Source organism: Mya arenaria, chromosome 9 (genome assembly GCF_026914265.1).
Source record: "Mya arenaria isolate MELC-2E11 chromosome 9, ASM2691426v1".
Taxonomy (NCBI): Eukaryota; Metazoa; Mollusca; class Bivalvia; order Myida; family Myidae; genus Mya; species Mya arenaria.
Genome location: NC_069130.1, coordinates 30,658,236 through 30,676,660, shown reverse-complemented (window position 1 = coordinate 30,676,660; position 18,425 = coordinate 30,658,236). Strand labels below are relative to the sequence as shown.

At 37.3% G+C, this 18,425-nt stretch overlaps 1 protein-coding gene and 1 long non-coding RNA gene across 2 annotated transcripts in view; one reads left to right on the top strand and one right to left on the bottom strand.

Moving 5' to 3' along the window:
- Positions 1-18,425, bottom strand: part of LOC128203701 (cationic amino acid transporter 2-like) — a 107,997-nt gene that overhangs the window by 18,607 nt on the left and 70,965 nt on the right. Inside the window, exon 5 of the mRNA XM_052905226.1 lies at positions 12,214-12,331. Coding sequence (XP_052761186.1) covers positions 12,214-12,331 — 118 coding nt within the window. The remainder of the gene's footprint in view (positions 1-12,213; positions 12,332-18,425) is intronic.
- Positions 9,010-18,425, top strand: part of LOC128203705 (uncharacterized) — a 291,364-nt gene continuing 281,948 nt past the window's right edge. The window contains exon 1 of the long non-coding RNA XR_008256016.1: positions 9,010-9,059. This is a non-coding gene — a long non-coding RNA (uncharacterized LOC128203705). The remainder of the gene's footprint in view (positions 9,060-18,425) is intronic.

The window sequence follows — 18,425 nt, the reverse complement described above, 5'->3', positions numbered from 1 at the left end:
AGTAGGAATATATACATGCAAGCACAGTTACAACATGCACAGATATGCCATATTTGCCGAGATAATACGAAAAATTGTGGATAAAATCAACATGTTTATTGGCAAACATTGCCTCCTTAGCCACAATCTGTTCAATAACTTTTTTATCCTTAAAGTTCTGATACAAAACTTAGTTGTCGATCGAAGAATATTTTTTTGTCCACATACTGAACGCATACATTTTTCAAAATTTAAAGAAAACGTTTACTTACCAGGCTAAAGTTGGTACCTGCATCGGTACTTTTCTTCCTAAATCCGCCATTTTGTTTGCCATGAAACATTTTTCTCACTTAATGTTTGCAGGAAACATTTTTCTCACTTAATGTTTGCAGGAAACCAAATTACATCCTTCCCTTTGCAGTAGAGTCTCCTAAAAATGTGAGTGTTTTTCGCGATGAAACGCAAGTTTAGGAACATACAAGAATAGAATAGAAATAAATTTCGACTATTATTGCAAAAAAGCATCCCGTCATACAAATATATTTAACAAAAGTTCATACATCTGATCATCAAATCGCTACATAGATAGGGCCTAAAAAAATACATTTGGTTCGGGTTACCCGACCCTACCTACGGAATAGGCGCCGACCCTACCGTTTTTATAGTCAGTTTGAAAAAAAAAATGGAAAAATGAAAAACTAAAAAAAAAAAAAAAAATCTTAATTGCTTTTCAATGTGTAGTTTAAAACCTTACAATGCTTATACAGGAGATAACTTTAACACCATTCTCCAATGATGAAAATAACATTCTTATATAAAGCCTAATAAAAAAAAAATAAAAATAAAAAGCCTACCTACCCTACCTATTTTTGAAAAGGATGTAACCCTAACCAAACAATTTTTTTTAGGCCTAGTTAGATATTGAATATACTACTATGAATAATGGAAATGTTTACTGGTTATAACAATGGTTATACAATTACAACTAAAACGATGGTATCGTTTGACAAATATCTTCTACTGTTTGCCTGTACCAAGATAAGCATAAATTCACAGCAGTAGTTTTTTTTATACTAGCATGTTCTTTAAATTCTAACATATTGGGTCTTATATAGAAACTCATTTTAATAAACATTGATTGAAAGTGCAATTTATAACAAAATAAACTTCATTCTCAATATCCTGTGAACTGCATAATAAACTTTTTTTTTATTTCTTGGCAGTCTATTTTGCCCTTACCGACAAGTTTCAATTCGTTTTTACCGGCGTGCGCTGATATTTTCAATTGGATTTTTAAATAAAACATTCAGATTACAGCCATGCAAAATGTGCTATGCAGGGGCAAGAATATAAATTAAATATCACGTACGACACTGTTTGCATTGTCAGAGTGTCACTTGCAGACCGAACGATCAATCAAACGTAGTTTAAAAACTGAAACAAAATAATTTGACATTATTAAATTCCTGTGTTACATCGTATATTACGTATCTATTAAAATGTGTGGTAAAACCACATGACTTGTGACGTCATTTTCAGGTACTGCGGCAAGAATATTAGCTCTTAAAATAGCCCGTGTTAAGCGGAAAACAGTTTGCTTCACATGGATTTAATGTTGTTTATTTGCGACGTGGTGGACAAGTCGTTAGCGGCAAGTAACCTAACCGAATGATCTTTTCATTTACAATGGTTTAGCTAATCAACGCGAGGTCCCGAAAGACATTTAGCATCAGAAAACTGATAAAACGCCGATTTTAAAGCAAACATAAGATAAGAATTTGATTTTTTTTAAATGGGCTTAAAAGTTCAAGCAGATTTACTAAGGGCTATTGCAATAAGTTTGCAAAACAACAAACATTGTTGCAAAATGGTGTTGGACATCGGCGTTAAGTATCTTTTTAAAGGATATTACACATAGCCATGCAAATCTGCAATCTCTGGAACCGTAGTTTGCAAAACAACAAACATTGTTGCAAAATGGTGTTGGACTACGGCGTTAAGTATCTTTTTAAAGGATATTTCTTGATAATTTTGTTAAAACTTTCATAGCTTTACTGGTCTTATCGACTAGATACTATTTTTTTAACAAGAGACCACCACTTTACAATGCCTAAATAGATTAAGTTGTCGACTATTCTAAGTGACTCTTCACTAAAGAACCAAGTGTCTTACGCTTACACTGCCTTAATAAATAAAGTTGTCGAATATTTTAAATGGCGCGTCACTGAAGTACCAAGTGTCTTTCGTCCTACCTGGGCATCTTTTACGGAATACAATCACACTGGTTTTGCTGTTTCCGTGCAAGTCCGTCATCTCTGGGACCGTAGCTTTTCAGTACTTTCCCTCACACAGCCGTGCAAGTCCGTCATCTCTGGGACCGTAGCTTTTCAGTACTTTCCCTCACACAGCCGTGCAAGTCCGTCATCTCTGGGACCCTAGCTTTTCAGTAATTTCCCTCACACAGCCGTGCAAGTCCGTCATCTCTGGGACCGTAGCTTTTCAGAAGTTTCCCTCACACAGCCGTGCAAGTCTGCAAACTCTGGGACCCAAGCTTTTCAGTAGTTTCCCTCACACAGCCGTGCAAGTCCGTCATCTCTTGGACCCTAGCTTTTCAGTACTTTCCCTCACACAGCCGTGCAAGTCCGTCATCTCTGGGACCGTAGCTTTTCAGAAGTTTCCCTCACACAGCCGTGCAAGTCCGTCATCTCTGGGACCGTAGTTTTTCAGTAGTTTCCCTCACACAGCCGTGCAAGTCTGCAAACTCTGGGACCCTAGATTTTCAGTATTTTTCCTCACATAGCCGTGCAAGTCTGCAATTTCTGGGACCATAGCTTTTCAGTCATTTCCCTCACACAGCCGTGCAAGTCTGCAATTTCTGGGAGCGTAATTTTCAGTCATTTCCCTCACACAGCCGTGCAACTCCGCAATGCCTGGGACCGTAGTTTTACAGTCATTTCCCTGACACAACCGTGCAAGTCTGTCATCTTAGGGAACCAAGCATAGCTTTTATAGCTTTAATGGTCTTATCGACTAGATACTGTTTTATAACAGGAGACCACCAGTGTCTTTCGTCCTACCTGGGCATCTTTTACGGAATACAATCACACTGGTTTTGCTATTTCCGTGCAAGTCCGTCATCTCTGGGACTGTAGCTTTTCAGTACTTTCCCTCACACAGCCGTGCAAGTCCGTCATCTCTGGGACCGTAGCTTTTCAGTAATTTCCCTCACACAGCCGTGCAAGTCTGCAAACTCTGGGACCGTAGCTTTTCAGTAATTTCCCTCACACAGCCGTGCAAGTTTGCAAACTCTGGGACCGTAGCTTTTCAGTAGTTTCCCTCACACAGCTGTGCGAGTCCGTCATCTCAGGGACCCTAGCTTTTCAGAAGTTTCCCTCACACAGCCTTGCAAGTCTGCAAAATCTGGGACCGTAGCTTTTCAGTAGATTCCCTCACACAGCCGTGCAAGTCTGCAAACTCTGGGACCCTAGCTTTTTCAGTAGTTTCCTTCACACAGCCGTGCAAGTCTGCAAACTCTGGGACCGTAGCTTTTCAGTAGTTTCCTTCACATAGCCGTGCAAGTCTGCAAACTCTGGGACCGAAGCTGTTCAGTAGTTTTCCTCACACAGCCGTGCAAGTCTGCAAACTCTGGGACCGTAGCTTTTCAGTAGTTTCCCTCTCACAGCCGTGCAAGTCTGCAATTTTTGGGGGCTTACATTTTCAGTCATTTCCCTTACACAGCCGTGCAAGTCTGATATCTTAGGGAACCAAGCTTTTCAGGAATTCCCCTCACACAGCCGTGCAATTCATTCCGCAATGTCTGGGACCGTAGCTTTTCAGTAATTTCCCTCACACAGCCGTGCAAGTCTACAATCTCTGAGACCCTAGATTTTTACTAATTCCCCTTGCACATCCGTGCGATTCTGCAATTTCAGGAACCGCAGCTTTTCAGTTTTTTCAATCACACAGCTGCTCACTTCTGCAATCTCTGGGACCGTAGCTTTTTAGTCATCTTCCCCACATAGCCATGCAAGTCTGCAATCTCTGGAACCTTAGCTTTTCAGTATGTTTCCCTCACACATCCGTGCAATTCTGCAATTTCTGGGACCGTAGCTTTTTAGTCATTTTCCCCACATAGCCATGCAAATCTGCAATCTCTGGAACCGCAGCTTTTCAGTAATTGACCTCGCACATCCGTGCAATTCTGCAATCTCTGTGAAACTTGCTTTTCAGTAATTTCCCTCACACAGCTGTGAAAGCTTTTGCAAATTTCGGAAAGTCTGGGACCGTAGCTTTTCAGTTATTTGACTTATTTCCCTCGAACAGCTGTGCAATTCTGCAATCTCTGGGACCGTAGCTTTTCAGTTATTTTCCCCACACAGCCGTGTAAGTCAGCAATATCTGGGACCAAAGCTTTTCAGTAATTTTCGTCGCTTATCCGTGCAATCCTGCAATATCTGGGACCGTAGCTTTTCAGTAATTTCCCTCACACAGCCGTGCAATTCAGCAATCTCTGGGACCAAAGCTTTTCAGTAATTTTCCTCACATAACCGTACAAGTCTGCAATCTCAGGGACCGTAGCTGTTCAGTAATTTCCCTCACACAGCCGTGCAAGTGTGCAATCTCGGAAACCGTTGCTTAACAGTAATTTCCCTCACACAGCCGTGCAATTCTGCAATCTCAGGGACCGTAGCTTTTTGGACTTTTTCCCTTACACAGCCGTGCAAGTGTGCAATCTCTTGGACCGTAGCTTTTTAAGTTTTTAGTAATTTTCCTCACACAGCCGTGCAATTCTGCAATCTCAGGGACCGTAGCTTTTTGGACTTTTTCCCTTACACAGCCGTGCAAGTGTGCAATCTCTTGGACCGTAGCTTTTTAAGTTTTCAGTAATTTCCCTCACACAGCCGTGCAATTCTGCAATCTCAGGGACCGTAGCTTTTTGGACTTTTTCCCTTACACAGCCGTGCAAGTGTGCAATCTCTTGGACCGTAGCTTTTTAAGTTTTCAGTAATTTCCCTCACACAGCCGTGCAATTCTGCAATCTCAGGGACCGTAGCTTTTTGGACTTTTTCCCTTACACAGCCGTGCAAGTGTGCAATCTCTTGGACCGTAGCTTTTTAAGTTTTCAGTAATTTTCCTCACACAGCCGTGCAATTCTGCTATCTCTTGGACCAAAGCTTTTCAGTAATTTTCCTCACATAACCGTACAAGTCTGCAAATCTGGGACCAAAGGTTTTCAGTAATTTCCCTCACACAGCCGTGCAATTCTGCAATCTCAGGGACCGTAGCTTTTTGGACTTTTTCCCTTACACAGCCGTGCAAGTGTGCAATCTCTTGGACCGTAGCTTTTTAAGTTTTCAGTAATTTCCCTCACACAGCCGTGCAATTCTGCAATCTCAGGGACCGTAGCTTTTTGGACTTTTTCCCTTACACAGCCGTGCAAGTGTGCAATCTCTTGGACCGTAGCTTTTTAAGTTTTCAGTAATTTCCCTCACACAGCCGTGCAATTCTGCTATCTCTTGGACCAAAGCTTTTCAGTAATTTTCCTCACATAACCGTACAAGTCTGCAATATCTGGGACCAAAGGTTTTCAGTAATTTCCCTCACACAGCCGTGCAATTCTGCAATCTCAGGGACCGTAGCTTTTTGGACTTTTTCCCTTACACAGCCGTGCAAGTGTGCAATCTCTTGGACCGTAGCTTTTTAAGTTTTCAGTAATTTCCCTCACACAGCCGTGCAATTCTGCAAGCTCAGGGACCGTAGCTTTTTGGACTTTTTCCTTTACACAGCCGTGCAAGTGTGCAATCTCTTGGACCGTAGCTTTTTAAGTTTTCAGTAATTTCCCTCACACAGCCGTGCAATTCTGCTATCTCTTGGACCAAAGCTTTTCAGTAATTTTCCTCACATAACCGTACAAGTCTGCAATATCTGGGACCAAAGGTTTTCAGTAATTTCCCTCACACAGCCGTGCAAGTGTGCAATCTCAGGGACCGTAGCTTTTCAGTAATTTCCCTCACACAGCCGTGCAAGTGTGCAATCTCGGAAACCGTTGCTTAACAGTAATTTCCCTCACACAGCCGTGCAATTCTGCAATCTCAGGGACCGTAGCTTTTTGGACTTTTTCCCTCACACAGCCGTGCAATTCTGTCCCTGCTATGGGACTGCAGCTTTTCAGTAATTCCGCTCACACAGCCGTGCAAGTCATATTGAACATGAATATATTAATACACACCACCTGCGTAGCAACAGAACTACTTACGTGAATGCCGGGCGTCAAGTACTTGCTTATGTGTATTTAACGCGTTATTGCCTTTTTTATGACAAACATTGCGTGTTACTCTTAGTCTAGTTGTACTTGCAATTTGGTGAGTTTTATTGAACAAAGTAATGAAAATTAATGAAAGTATAGCATTTGCATACGAAGTCATTTTACCCTACAACCAATGGTAAGCTACACCACATGTTTGCACCCCGTGTGACGTCACACATATCCCGGCATTCAGGACTGACCCGGCAAACCCCGGAAAAGAACATATTTTATGAATGAAAGCTATTTAGAAATAAATCATACGCGGTTAAAGAGTTCATATCATGTAATATTTTGTTAAATAGCTTTTATGTTTCAAATGATTTATTTTCAGCAGCAATCGAACTATTGTATTTGTTTGAGTAAGTTATATGGAATATAACTATCACAGTGATTCAACGTTATGCCTATTGTTATTCTGTACTATAGGGTGTAGTTTTTAAAGTCATACACAATATGGCGGCGATTATGCGGAAATGAAATTGAATGTTACTTCGAACACGTTCCTCTACAAAATAACCGACCTGTAATTAGTGTTATTGCTTTAACATCAATAAAAAATGGCATCAATGTATGCGTCTAAAAATGTTAAATTTAGATGGAGACAATCCAGAAATGAGCTGCCATGAAGTGATCGATTTCGGACACGAAGGTACATGTACATTAGTCTGAAATAATAGACGTGTTATACGGGATTCTTCCAATCCCTAACGTCTAAATGAGTTTGTGCAAAAAGCGGGAGTGTTTGGAAAATATTGAAATTGTATTAAATGAAGTATTTTATGGTTGAAATAGATAATTAAGGTTTATATTCATATTTTACCATGGAAGTGCAAAGCTATTTTGCAAAAAAGCATTTAATGCATCAAAACACAGTTTTTACCTTTCCATTGAAAGGAAAGTTGACTGACACAGACAACAATTATGCCAAGCGGAACAACTTGACCCAATCGTAATAACTCGGCCACCTCCGACAAGCTTCGAGATAATACAATCGTAACAACTCGGCCATGGCCGAACAATGGGAACACCTAGGCCAGTATCCAACAGGAATTGACTATCTCGAAGCTTACAGAAGATGGCGAGTTGTTACAATTGATGGCCGAAATGTTCCGATTGTTGTAAAATTGTGAACTGCAGCCTTGCAGGTGCCCTTCATGTATATATTGTTATGTTTTGACAGAATGAAATGAAGAAAAAACCATCAAACTCATAATTATTTGCTGGATATTACTTTTTGGTTACGGAATTAATATCAAATAACATTATCTGGTAATATTTCTTGTTTTTATGAAATGTTATAGACGCCATATGCTTTAACCCCGGAATCCCGATCGGAATAACTACCCACTTGTCGTACAAAACAATTTGTACGTGAAGGATTTGTTGTGTCAAAAATCGTTAAAAAAATCTGTCAACGTACAATTATTTGGACTAGAAGGTACATCTAGCTGATCCACATCTCTTAGTCTAAATATATGTACATTGACGGACTCTTTTTACGATTCAAAAAAAAATATACATATATTTACATTATATAAATATGGCAAATCCTTCATTACAACATCTTCATGTTACTTTAAATTCAGAGTTGATTATTCACTAAAATTATTTTGCATTTTTAATTGTTGCTTAATCTGAAACGTCCCAACCATCAAAAAAGAACATATGTGCTTCAATAGTCTAAAAAATAGACGTGTTATATGGGATTCTTACAATCCCTTACGTCTAATCGGGTTTGTGCAAAACAGGTGGGGGGGGGGGGGGGGGGGTTGAAAGATATTGAAATCGTAGTTAGATAAGTATTATATGTTTGAAATAGATATTAAAGGTTTATATTCGTATCCTATTTTAGTTATAACCATGTAAGTGCAAATATTTTTTTCACAAAACAAGCATTTAATGCATTTAAACACAACCATTTTACCTAGCATAGCAACTGGACCATCTCAGGTTAACTTCGAGATAGACCAGTCACCTTTTGTATATATAATTTTAACAACTTGACCATGGCCAAAAGGCTCCGATTGTTGTAAATCTATGTACCACAGCCTTGCAGGTGCTCTTCATGTATAACAGTTTATATCATTATGTTTTGACAGTATGAAATGAAGGAAAACACTCATCAAACTCATAATAATTCGTCGCCTTTTATTTTTTGTGTACATAACTCATATTTTAGATAATTATCTGACCGGAATCCCAATCGGAATAGCTACCCACTTTTGGTACAACAAAAAATGTATGTAAAGGATATGCCATTTCAAAATTTGTAAAAAAGATCAGTCAAGTTACTATTATTTGGACTAGTGCTTCAAGTGTTTGATTTATTTTCTTTATAATGTATAATGCACCTGTCAATTGTAGAGCCAAGCTGGAAACTGCCTAAAATCAGTTACCCGTTTAGCTCAGTTTGACAGATCTCCATGCAAGTTTCACATGGTCGTGGGTTCAAGCACCATACCAGTAGCATCTTTTCTCACAGGTTTACTTTAGAACCCATCATCCAGGGGTTGACGATTATAAATTTTTTTATTAAATATTACAGGCCATGTTCTTTTGTAAACTTTCAGATTGAGAAGTGCCTGGATACAAGGCTAGTATTGTTAACATCATCTGATACAATCAACTGGAACAAAACTGAAATGGCTGCCTGACCTGACTTAAAAATCGGATGGCAATACATCAGACTAAAAGATTATTAGTATTGAGATGGACAAAATGAAACATGAGCATACCAAAGCTGACAGATTGCACAAGAAACACATAAATGCAGGTATTTGCTGAGATATTGTAATTATTTTTTGAAACTTCTCATTCATTTAGGAAGTTTAGTTGAAACAGAGTTGGCAAAAAATGAACTAAGGTATATACATTTTGAATTCTAATTTTTAAATGAGAACTTTACTGGCCAGCACAGATTGGTAAAATGCTAGTCTACCAATATAAATGTGCCTGGTTCGAATCAGTAAAGCTGATGAATGTACTGGTTGTGTAGCCAGGATGTGAATAGGTCTGCACTTGGCTGATAATGCATATCACTTTAAATGTTTAAGCTGCACTCTCACAGATTGACTGTTTTACTAACTCTTTTTTTATTTCTTGATCTTGTAATGAATTATTTTATGCGAATTTCTGAACACTGGTCATAACAGACAACTGGAAAAGTAGATCGCTGCTTTCTTATATTAATTCAGTCAAAAAAGACAAGTGAAAATATTGGAACGCTGATTTCTTATTTTAATACTATCAAAAGATGGTGTTCTATGCCAACATCTCATTATTAGTAAAGCGTTAGTAATGCTTTTAACCATAAAACAATTAGTCACAAATGTAAATATAAAAAAAACATGATCATATCTTTTGTCAGCAGTCTTATATTATCAGTTTTCATACTGCTTTTCATTAGCTTATTCCAAGCCAAAAAGTAAAAGAAGTTGTCAAAACATTCAATCTGTGACTGAGAGTGCAGCACTCTCACAGATTGAACATTTTGACTACTTTATTTATGTCTTGGAATGGGCCAATTTATGTGAAAATGCATGTTAACCATTCATATAAGATTGCTGACAATAAATTAGTCAGAAAATGTTTATATTTAAGTTCAAAATGTTTTATGCATTTTTCTTAAATCGTTAGTAACGCTTTAAGCCATAAAACCTTAGATTTCGACCTGAAATATGGAAGTCTGCAATGTAATATTTTGTCAGTAGTCTTATATCACTGGTTTGCAGATATTTACGCCAAAAAATAGGTCATTCCAAGACAAAAAATACAAAAGTTGTAAAAACAGTAAATCTGTCAGAGTGCAGCTTTAAATGACTAAATGGTTTGATTTGGCTCAATTCTCACCTAAAATCTTATAGTTTTGTTGCACCTAAATGGTTTGTTTTTAACAACATTACACTTACATATATGTATAAATTTGTTCTTAAATTTGTAATTTAGATTGGAGGATTCATTCTCTGGAAAATAGAAAAGGGCATGTTACATTCTGTTATCATTGCCATGACAGAAACCATATTGAGGAGCTGGTCCACCGGTAGGAAGAATTGCGATATTGGTTGGAGCAGCACTATTCCCCAGCCATACACCAGCTCTTAGTTTGTCATAGGGAGCATTTCTGAGCAGTTATGGAGACCACTAACTATGCAGGTATGTCATAATCAAAATCTTGGTTTATAATTTTTTTTATAATTTAGCATATGTTGAGAAGAAATTTATTTCTAGATTGAAGGCACACACTATAATTTGATGCCCAAAAATATATTTCTTATTTTAATGCGTTATCATGTCTAACTCATTTGACTTAAATGTTCAAAGCAAAAGAAAAGCAATTGATTAATCTGCAGATATGCAAATGTAAACTTTTTAACTGGGGAAATTATTGCCACTTGTCTATATATTAAAGAACATATTTATAATTAATAATGTTTAATCTGTACACAAATCATATGCCTTCTTTGTTTTAACCATCAATGTCAAAGAGTCCAGCATGATAATGGATTAAATTGCAAAAAAATGCATTAATTTATATGAACCCTTTAAAACAAAGACATTTCCTAAATCCAATAAAATATAATTGAATATTGATGCAGAGTTTAGTTAAAATATAATATAACTTTTTTTGCAGTTGTTGCAGTGAAACTTGCACCAGTGTGTTTTGTGGAAATAAAGAGATAGTGTCCAGCAATGAAGACCCAACTCAAGATCTGACCTTGTAAGGCCAATATGAAATAACTGTGTGGAAAAATGGGAAAAACCTGCAGTCAGGAATGCACGGAAATCATCAAAAGAACAGTGTTAAATTAATCTTGAATAACTTGACATTTAAAATAACAAAATTTATTTGTCACAGAGACATTGAACGCAAAAAGCTTGTCTGTGTGACAATTCGACAAAGTCTGCACACATGGCCTTCAAACTTGAAATTTAGGTTTGGGGTGACCAGCAGATGACCCCTTTGAATATGGAGGTCAAGGTCACAACTCCAATATTGGTCATTAAAACTATGTCATTTACTTATTCCCTGCTGCTAAGAGGATACATGTTTATCAGCAAATATCAGCCATCATCTGAATATGATTGAAAACTTTACCAACTACCCTCATTCTTTGAATAGCATAATCTTAAAACTGCCTCTAAGGCATCTTTTGTCAATGAAAAACCAGCTGTCATTTCGGTCCATGCATATTTCATTCAATTGTCCAGACATTCTTGACACCATGGCGCTAATTAATGCTGCAGGTTTAAAATTTAAGACATTAGTTTTTTTTCTTCAGCACCATGCAGATTTATTAACACTTTTATAATAAAAACAAACTAGAAACATATCTTAAAGATATTGTTTTTTCATGGCATGATGCCACAGCACCATGCAGATTTATTTTCACTTTTATATTAAAGAAAGTGACTCAAGCACAAAATTAATTTTGTAGATATGTGGACTCTGTCGATAGAAATTATGGGAGGCATTTTTAGGCTTGAAAGAGCATCATTTTAAAGTTATATTTTTATTTTGTCCCTTGAATCTTGGGTATAGTTTGTATTGTATTTGCATTTTAAATACATTGGCTGCAACAGACCCTAATGAAATGAAGGAATGTAATTGCTTACTGAAACTGTTAAAAGCGACGTCATAAATTGAAGCAATTTTAACATAAGGAATATGCATTTAACTAATTTAAAGCGGATAAAACTTAGAAAACTTGAATTAAGAACCTTGTAGGCCATTGGATACATGATTAAGTAGGGCCAATATATTTGTGTTTAATATAATCACATTTATCCTTCTTCATCTTCCTTAAAGAGTGTTCATCATTTGTATAAAATCATTTGATCACGTTTCATTTGAAAGAACTTTGCGGTAGTGTTTGCTTGCGTCAGTTACATCACCGACAGTCTTGCAGCGCTTTCAGCGCTTTGATTACCTTTGGTCTGGTTGCAATGCCAGCAGTTACTAGAATGACAAGCCCACAAGCTACCACGTCAGGTGTAGCAACCAGAAATCTGCCACCGGACGGAAGAGATAGGGCAGATCCAATATTACTGGAATTGAGAAAAAACAAGCATGTGTTTAATAATAGTTCCATAATAGACTATATCTAAGGGAAATGGTTGGAAGTATTCGTAAAAGAGACATCCCCTTAATTAATAATTTTAAATAATAGCAGTATTTAGCTAGTTGTTATGCGATGTTTTCGATCCCAATCCTTTAGCATTTACCATTTTAAGACAGGTTAATTACGCATAAACGTATTTCAGTACAAACACCACGCAACCGACGAACAAGAGGTAAGTCTTTCAACAGGAAACATTTTCTGTCAAAAGCGCTGATGTGGCCAACAGGTTGTGGTAATCCCAGGCAGTCAAATTAAAAACATGCCAGTACAAAGTTCTATTCTAAGAAGTCGTTATGTTGATGCATTTTTACGAAGTCCTGTTTGGGACATCGCGATTAGAAATGCAAATATTGTTTGCTACATATGCGCATCTTTTTCGATAAATTCATGCAGTATATCATATGAGTTCACTCTTAAAATGCATGAAAAAGACGCGAGATTTCATTTTTATGTCCGCGCATTTTTTTATATATTGTAATGTATTTCAAGGGGCATTGGACGGAGCTCTATCAGGATTCCGTACATTATACATACTCCAGACAGACTTTATCGTTATCACAAGCTCAATCATTGTAATTATGATTATTCCGAGGCCATAATCCGTGCATGCACGAACGGTTTTCGAAAGGAACCGAGCTCTTATGGAGCTTCTGAATGAGTTTGGCAAATATCGGATTATAAATGAAGACTTGAGTATATCCACATGGTCAATTATTGATTTTTTTAAATAATTTAAGGGCCATAATCCCGTCATGCATGAACGGATCTTGCTGGGTTTTGAAATAAAACAAGCTCTCATGTATAAGCTTTGTAGCATCGGATAATGAATGAAGACTTAATTATGATCACAAGGTCAATTAAAGCAATTTTGACAATATAAAAGGGCAATAATACAAGCATGTATAGACAGATTAGGCTTGTTTTCAAAAGGAAACGAGCTTTATTGATGATATAGCTGCTGTATAAGCTTGGCTAACATCAGATAAGAAATTCAGACTTTATCGTGATCAGAAACCAAATTATTGCAATTGTGACTACCTCAAGGCCCATAATCTGACATGCATGGACGGATTTGGCTGGTTTTCGAAAGTGACCGAGGTCACATGAATATCTAGCTTCTGCATAAGTTTGATAAACGTCTGATAGTTAATGGAAACTTTGACAAATTCAAGGGCCATACTCCCGTCATGCAAAGACGGATCTGGCTTGTTTACGACAGGAACCGAGCTCTTATGGATATCTAGGTACTGCATAAGTTTGGTATAGATAGTAAATGAAGACTTCATCGCGTGCACAACCAATTGTCATTTACAAGCGGGCGAAATTTTGAACGAAGTTTGCACTAGCACCGTGAGGCAATGTGGCAAAAACAGAAACAAGCCCCCCACCCTCCAATACTGATACTAATAATATAATGCAAATACTGCCCGGCCAATCTATCATCGGAGCATAATAAGAAAGCCAAGACAATAATAAAATTTGAAATAACATTCAATCATATGATTATTAACTTGCACGAAACTATGATAATTTTAATTTCAAAGCAAAATTTGCACCAATATAGCATGTTAATGCTGATATAATTGCCACGTATAATTTGTGTAAGATGCATAGATGGGTTATATGGAGACATTCCATCGAACCAAAAAGCTAGAATTTCCTGGGCCACTGCGAACAGAATACACCATTGTCAATCACAGCGTAATTAGTTGTTGCCCTGACAGGTCCAGGAAAACGGCCTCGTCCTAATTACTACTTAGCTGAAGGAAAGCAGAAGAAATCGGATGTTGTTTCTATACTCACGACAATGCTAATAAGTTCTGCTGAGACATTGCGTTGCATACAGCATTTGAAACTAGCTCTGATTAATTAAGTCTTTTTTTGTTAATACCAAAGACTGCTTTTCTAAACAAGGACTTGTATGAACTCGACTGCAGCTTTGTGCATCTTGGTGACTTCCTTTCCTAATGAGACAGAGATTCATCCATTTCATGACGTTAAACAGATCTTAAAGGCCACATTTTTAAAGCCAGTCACTGAGAAAAATGACCCGTATAGAATAACTTTATTGTCATTACGCAGTTACCTGCGTGGTTGAAGACCGTCGTCGGTAGCATCACGGAAGCCGTGTCTTGTGGAAAAAATAAACTAACAAATCATTGAAAAAAACACTACACAGGAAAAACTATTTACATAATTATATTGAATCACCGTGCGTATATCTATGACAACCTAAAATTATTGCATATCTGTATGCGAATTACTTTCAATAAGTACAAAAGAATTCCAGCGAAAAAATACATTATAAGTTTATTTTTTTAAACTGAGGTGGGAGAAAAAGCATCTACCATGGCCGCTCGTATAAGATTATAAGTATCTTCAATGGCCGAGAGTGCAACCTATCTTACACGAGCGGCTATGGTAGATGCTTTTTCTCCAACCTCAGTAAATCAAAATAAAGTAAAATATATTTTTTTGCTGGAAATCTTTCGTGCGAAGTGAAAATAAATGCGTATAGATATGTGATACTTCTTGGTTGTCATGGATATGCGCGAAGTGATTCAGATTATGTAAATAGTCAAATCGTTCTTGAAATAGTTCTGAGAAGATTGCAGCATTATTTTTTGAATGGATCGTGAAAACATGTTTATGGTGCCATTTTAAGATAGAAATAATTAATTAGGATTCTTAATATTGCCACAAGACAAGGTCTCAATGATGCTACAGACGGCGGTCTTCAACAAGGGAGGTTATTGTGATGGCAATAAAAACGGAGTTTCATACGGGCACTTGTTTTATCTTTGCCCGTGGGCAAGATAAGAATTTTTAGCATGTACACATTTTTGGATCTACTCATCTGAGTTAGGAGAAATGTCCATCCCAGCCCTCGGTAAACCTTGATTCCGCAAACACCCTATGCTAAGATTGGGGTGAATCTTACACGAGCCCTGGTAGATACTAATATTAATTAAAACAATGCTAAACTTGTGTTATTAAATACTGTAATACGGGAGTCATGTTATCCACCTATGGCATTTTTTTCAAACTTTTAAAATACATTGCCTAAACAAGCACTACGCGCCAAGTTTTCATCAACACGATATCATTAAATGTAAAAGAAGAAAAAGAGAACTTATTATTTGATTCAATTATTGTGTCGATACACATGCATGCGTCAATATCGACACAATGATTGAATCAGGGGTCATCCAATGAATTTTAGGTATAGCTAGTTTTATTAGCTATACCAAATATATATTAATTGTCTATTTTTTTTTAATTTACGTGACAAGCGGTGGTTCTTAAGAGTTGACGAGAGGATCAAAGAATCTTCACATGAGATCAAATGTGTTCGGGGCTGATCCCCCACCCCCTAAGCCATATTGTATATGATGGGATTTATATTAATGTTGCTTGAATTTGCTCGTATTATTGTGAAATCCGAATCCAGATTGCATCACTAGTAGAGTCCGCCGACCCCCGTACCTAACATCGGCAACCGGACGACCGCCCTGTAACGCCGCATAACAGCATCGCCGTATAAACTAAATCGACAACGTTTATGCAGTGATTTTCATCGCATAAACAGGACTTTCTTATATGGCAAAAAGGCCCACTTTCGCCGCATAAAAACAATTAAAACACATACTAGTACAATAGTGGTTGATAAAGTTTAATCAAGATCGGACTTAGTTTTTTATGTCCACTTAATCAAGCTTTAAACTAGACTTTAAGAGACGTTAATTCTGACAAAATTCAGTAAATGTGAACCAAACAAATTGATCTTTCTGCGGAAACGTTTGAAATGACGTTTGACCCGACTAAAGGCGGGAATATATGTTACGACAACACACAACACCGTCATTTGGTACAATCAGAAAATTTAATCGTCGTATGACGTAACATATATGACGTACAGCCTTTTTGTCAGACTGACGGGCATGTACCCTTGACAATACGCACTTTCAACGTCATTTCAAGCGTTTCTATAAAAGTCAATTGTTAACGACGGACCAAACAGCAGAAATCCAACAATCCTCACAGCTCCACATGTGCTCTTTGTACTCAGATGAGCTAAGAACTATTTCCTTGTCAAGAACCACTGGTGCGAATGTGAAATTTATCAGCGTATATCTATGGTTACCAGGGCAACGAAAGGAAAACTTTTGAAGATTATATTGTTTCCAAAACTTTTAACACAAGATTAGTTTTGGGCACTTCATCAAGAGGACTCAGGTGACTGATATAGGGTCATCATGGACGCCTTTCTTTCATTGATTGTGTTTTATGCACTAGTCATTTGTAACCAAGAAAATGTAGATGTGAACACTCCAAGGGTATCTTCAACTTTAAATTTTGGCTCAACTTTAAAATATTACCTTAAATTTGACCAATTTGCTTGCCTACTTTTCCCGTATTTTTTTCAAAATGACAGTAATATGCTACGCCCTAATCAAAATCATCATCATAATCAACAACACCATCACAACCACCATCATCACCACAATCACAACAACCACCACTATCATCATCCCCAAAGTCATCACCATTATAATTACCATCATCATCATCAACGTCATCGCCATCGTTTTTGTTGAAATATTAGAACTCTATTTTTCAAGTTAATCCTCTTTATGTGGCAAAAAGGCACAGTTTCGCCCCATATAAGCAATTTCAAATTTTCAATTTAAAAGCCACACAAACGTTGTCGCACTGTTTCTGCGTTGAAAATCACCGTATAAACGAAGAAAAACACGTTTATGCGGCGATGCTGCTATGCAGCGTTACACCGCCCTAAGTACCCGGAATTCTACGCAGTCTCTAACTGATAGTGCTTCTATTTACTGTCCCCCTTGATGTAACTTTAATTGTATGCAGTCTCGGAGGGTATGTAGGCCCGCACAATTTTGAGAATTGAATCGGTGCAAAAAAAATCATTAAAATGCAAAGTAAGGATATGACATTTAATGTATAAATTATTTGATAATACAAATAAAACTACACGGACAAACCAAAGTGAAGACTCATAACATCTTACAGAAAGTAAATAAAAGTATATACATGTTAATTATATTTACATTATTGCTTGTGAAAGGTATTGTTTTGCGCTTAATTCTAAATCTGGTTTGCACTTGAATTTAACCATCATGTTACTATTTGTCTAAAACATTCATAAAAAAACTTAACGCATCCTTAATTAGATACTTTCCTGGACGGGTCTACACATTTGTGTACGTCTCGCTACGCATGTATTATGTATAAACTTTGCACCTTTGCCTTCGTACTTTCGTACTCTCGCATCTTCACCTTCGTCTCGTCGCTCCTTCGCCGTCGTATTTTCGTACTTTCATATCTTCGCCGACAAAACGGCCCTTACGGAACACCGTATGCATTAGAACGGGAATATTAGTAATATTGTTAGTAGATTTACAAGTACTAAAGACGTAGCGGACGTTCAGTTTCAGTGTATGTATACCACGTGATAAATTACGTCATATGTGCTACGTCGGAAGGCAACATTTTGCTTAAAATGAAGACTTAAAACAAAGATAACTTTTCTATTTGTACACCATTTTAAATGAAACAAAGGGCAGTCTATGCCGCTTGAAAAGCCCCGCATTCCTTTTATTACCGGAGTTTGATTAAGCAATTAGTTTTTCAAACACTTTGACAAACCTGTTTCCAAATTTATTTTTTTTAATTTGCTCCATCAGGCAGCGGTTTTGAGAAACGGTTTGTCGTAGTGTTTGTTATAAGAAAGAAAACTCTCAATCAAACTCTGGTAAGCGTCCGAAAGCGGGGTTCTGTAGGGGCCGTAGCTTGTTTAATTTGAAATAATGAAGAAATTGTCAATTTGTCTTGGTTTAAAAACTTCATTCGAAGCATTTATTGCCTTTCGACGTAGCATTTATGAAGCAATTTATCACGTGGTATACACACACTGAGTTATATTGATTCTGAAAGGACAACACACAAGGTAGATAGCAGACCCTCAGCAGAAATAGCTCTTAAATGGCCAT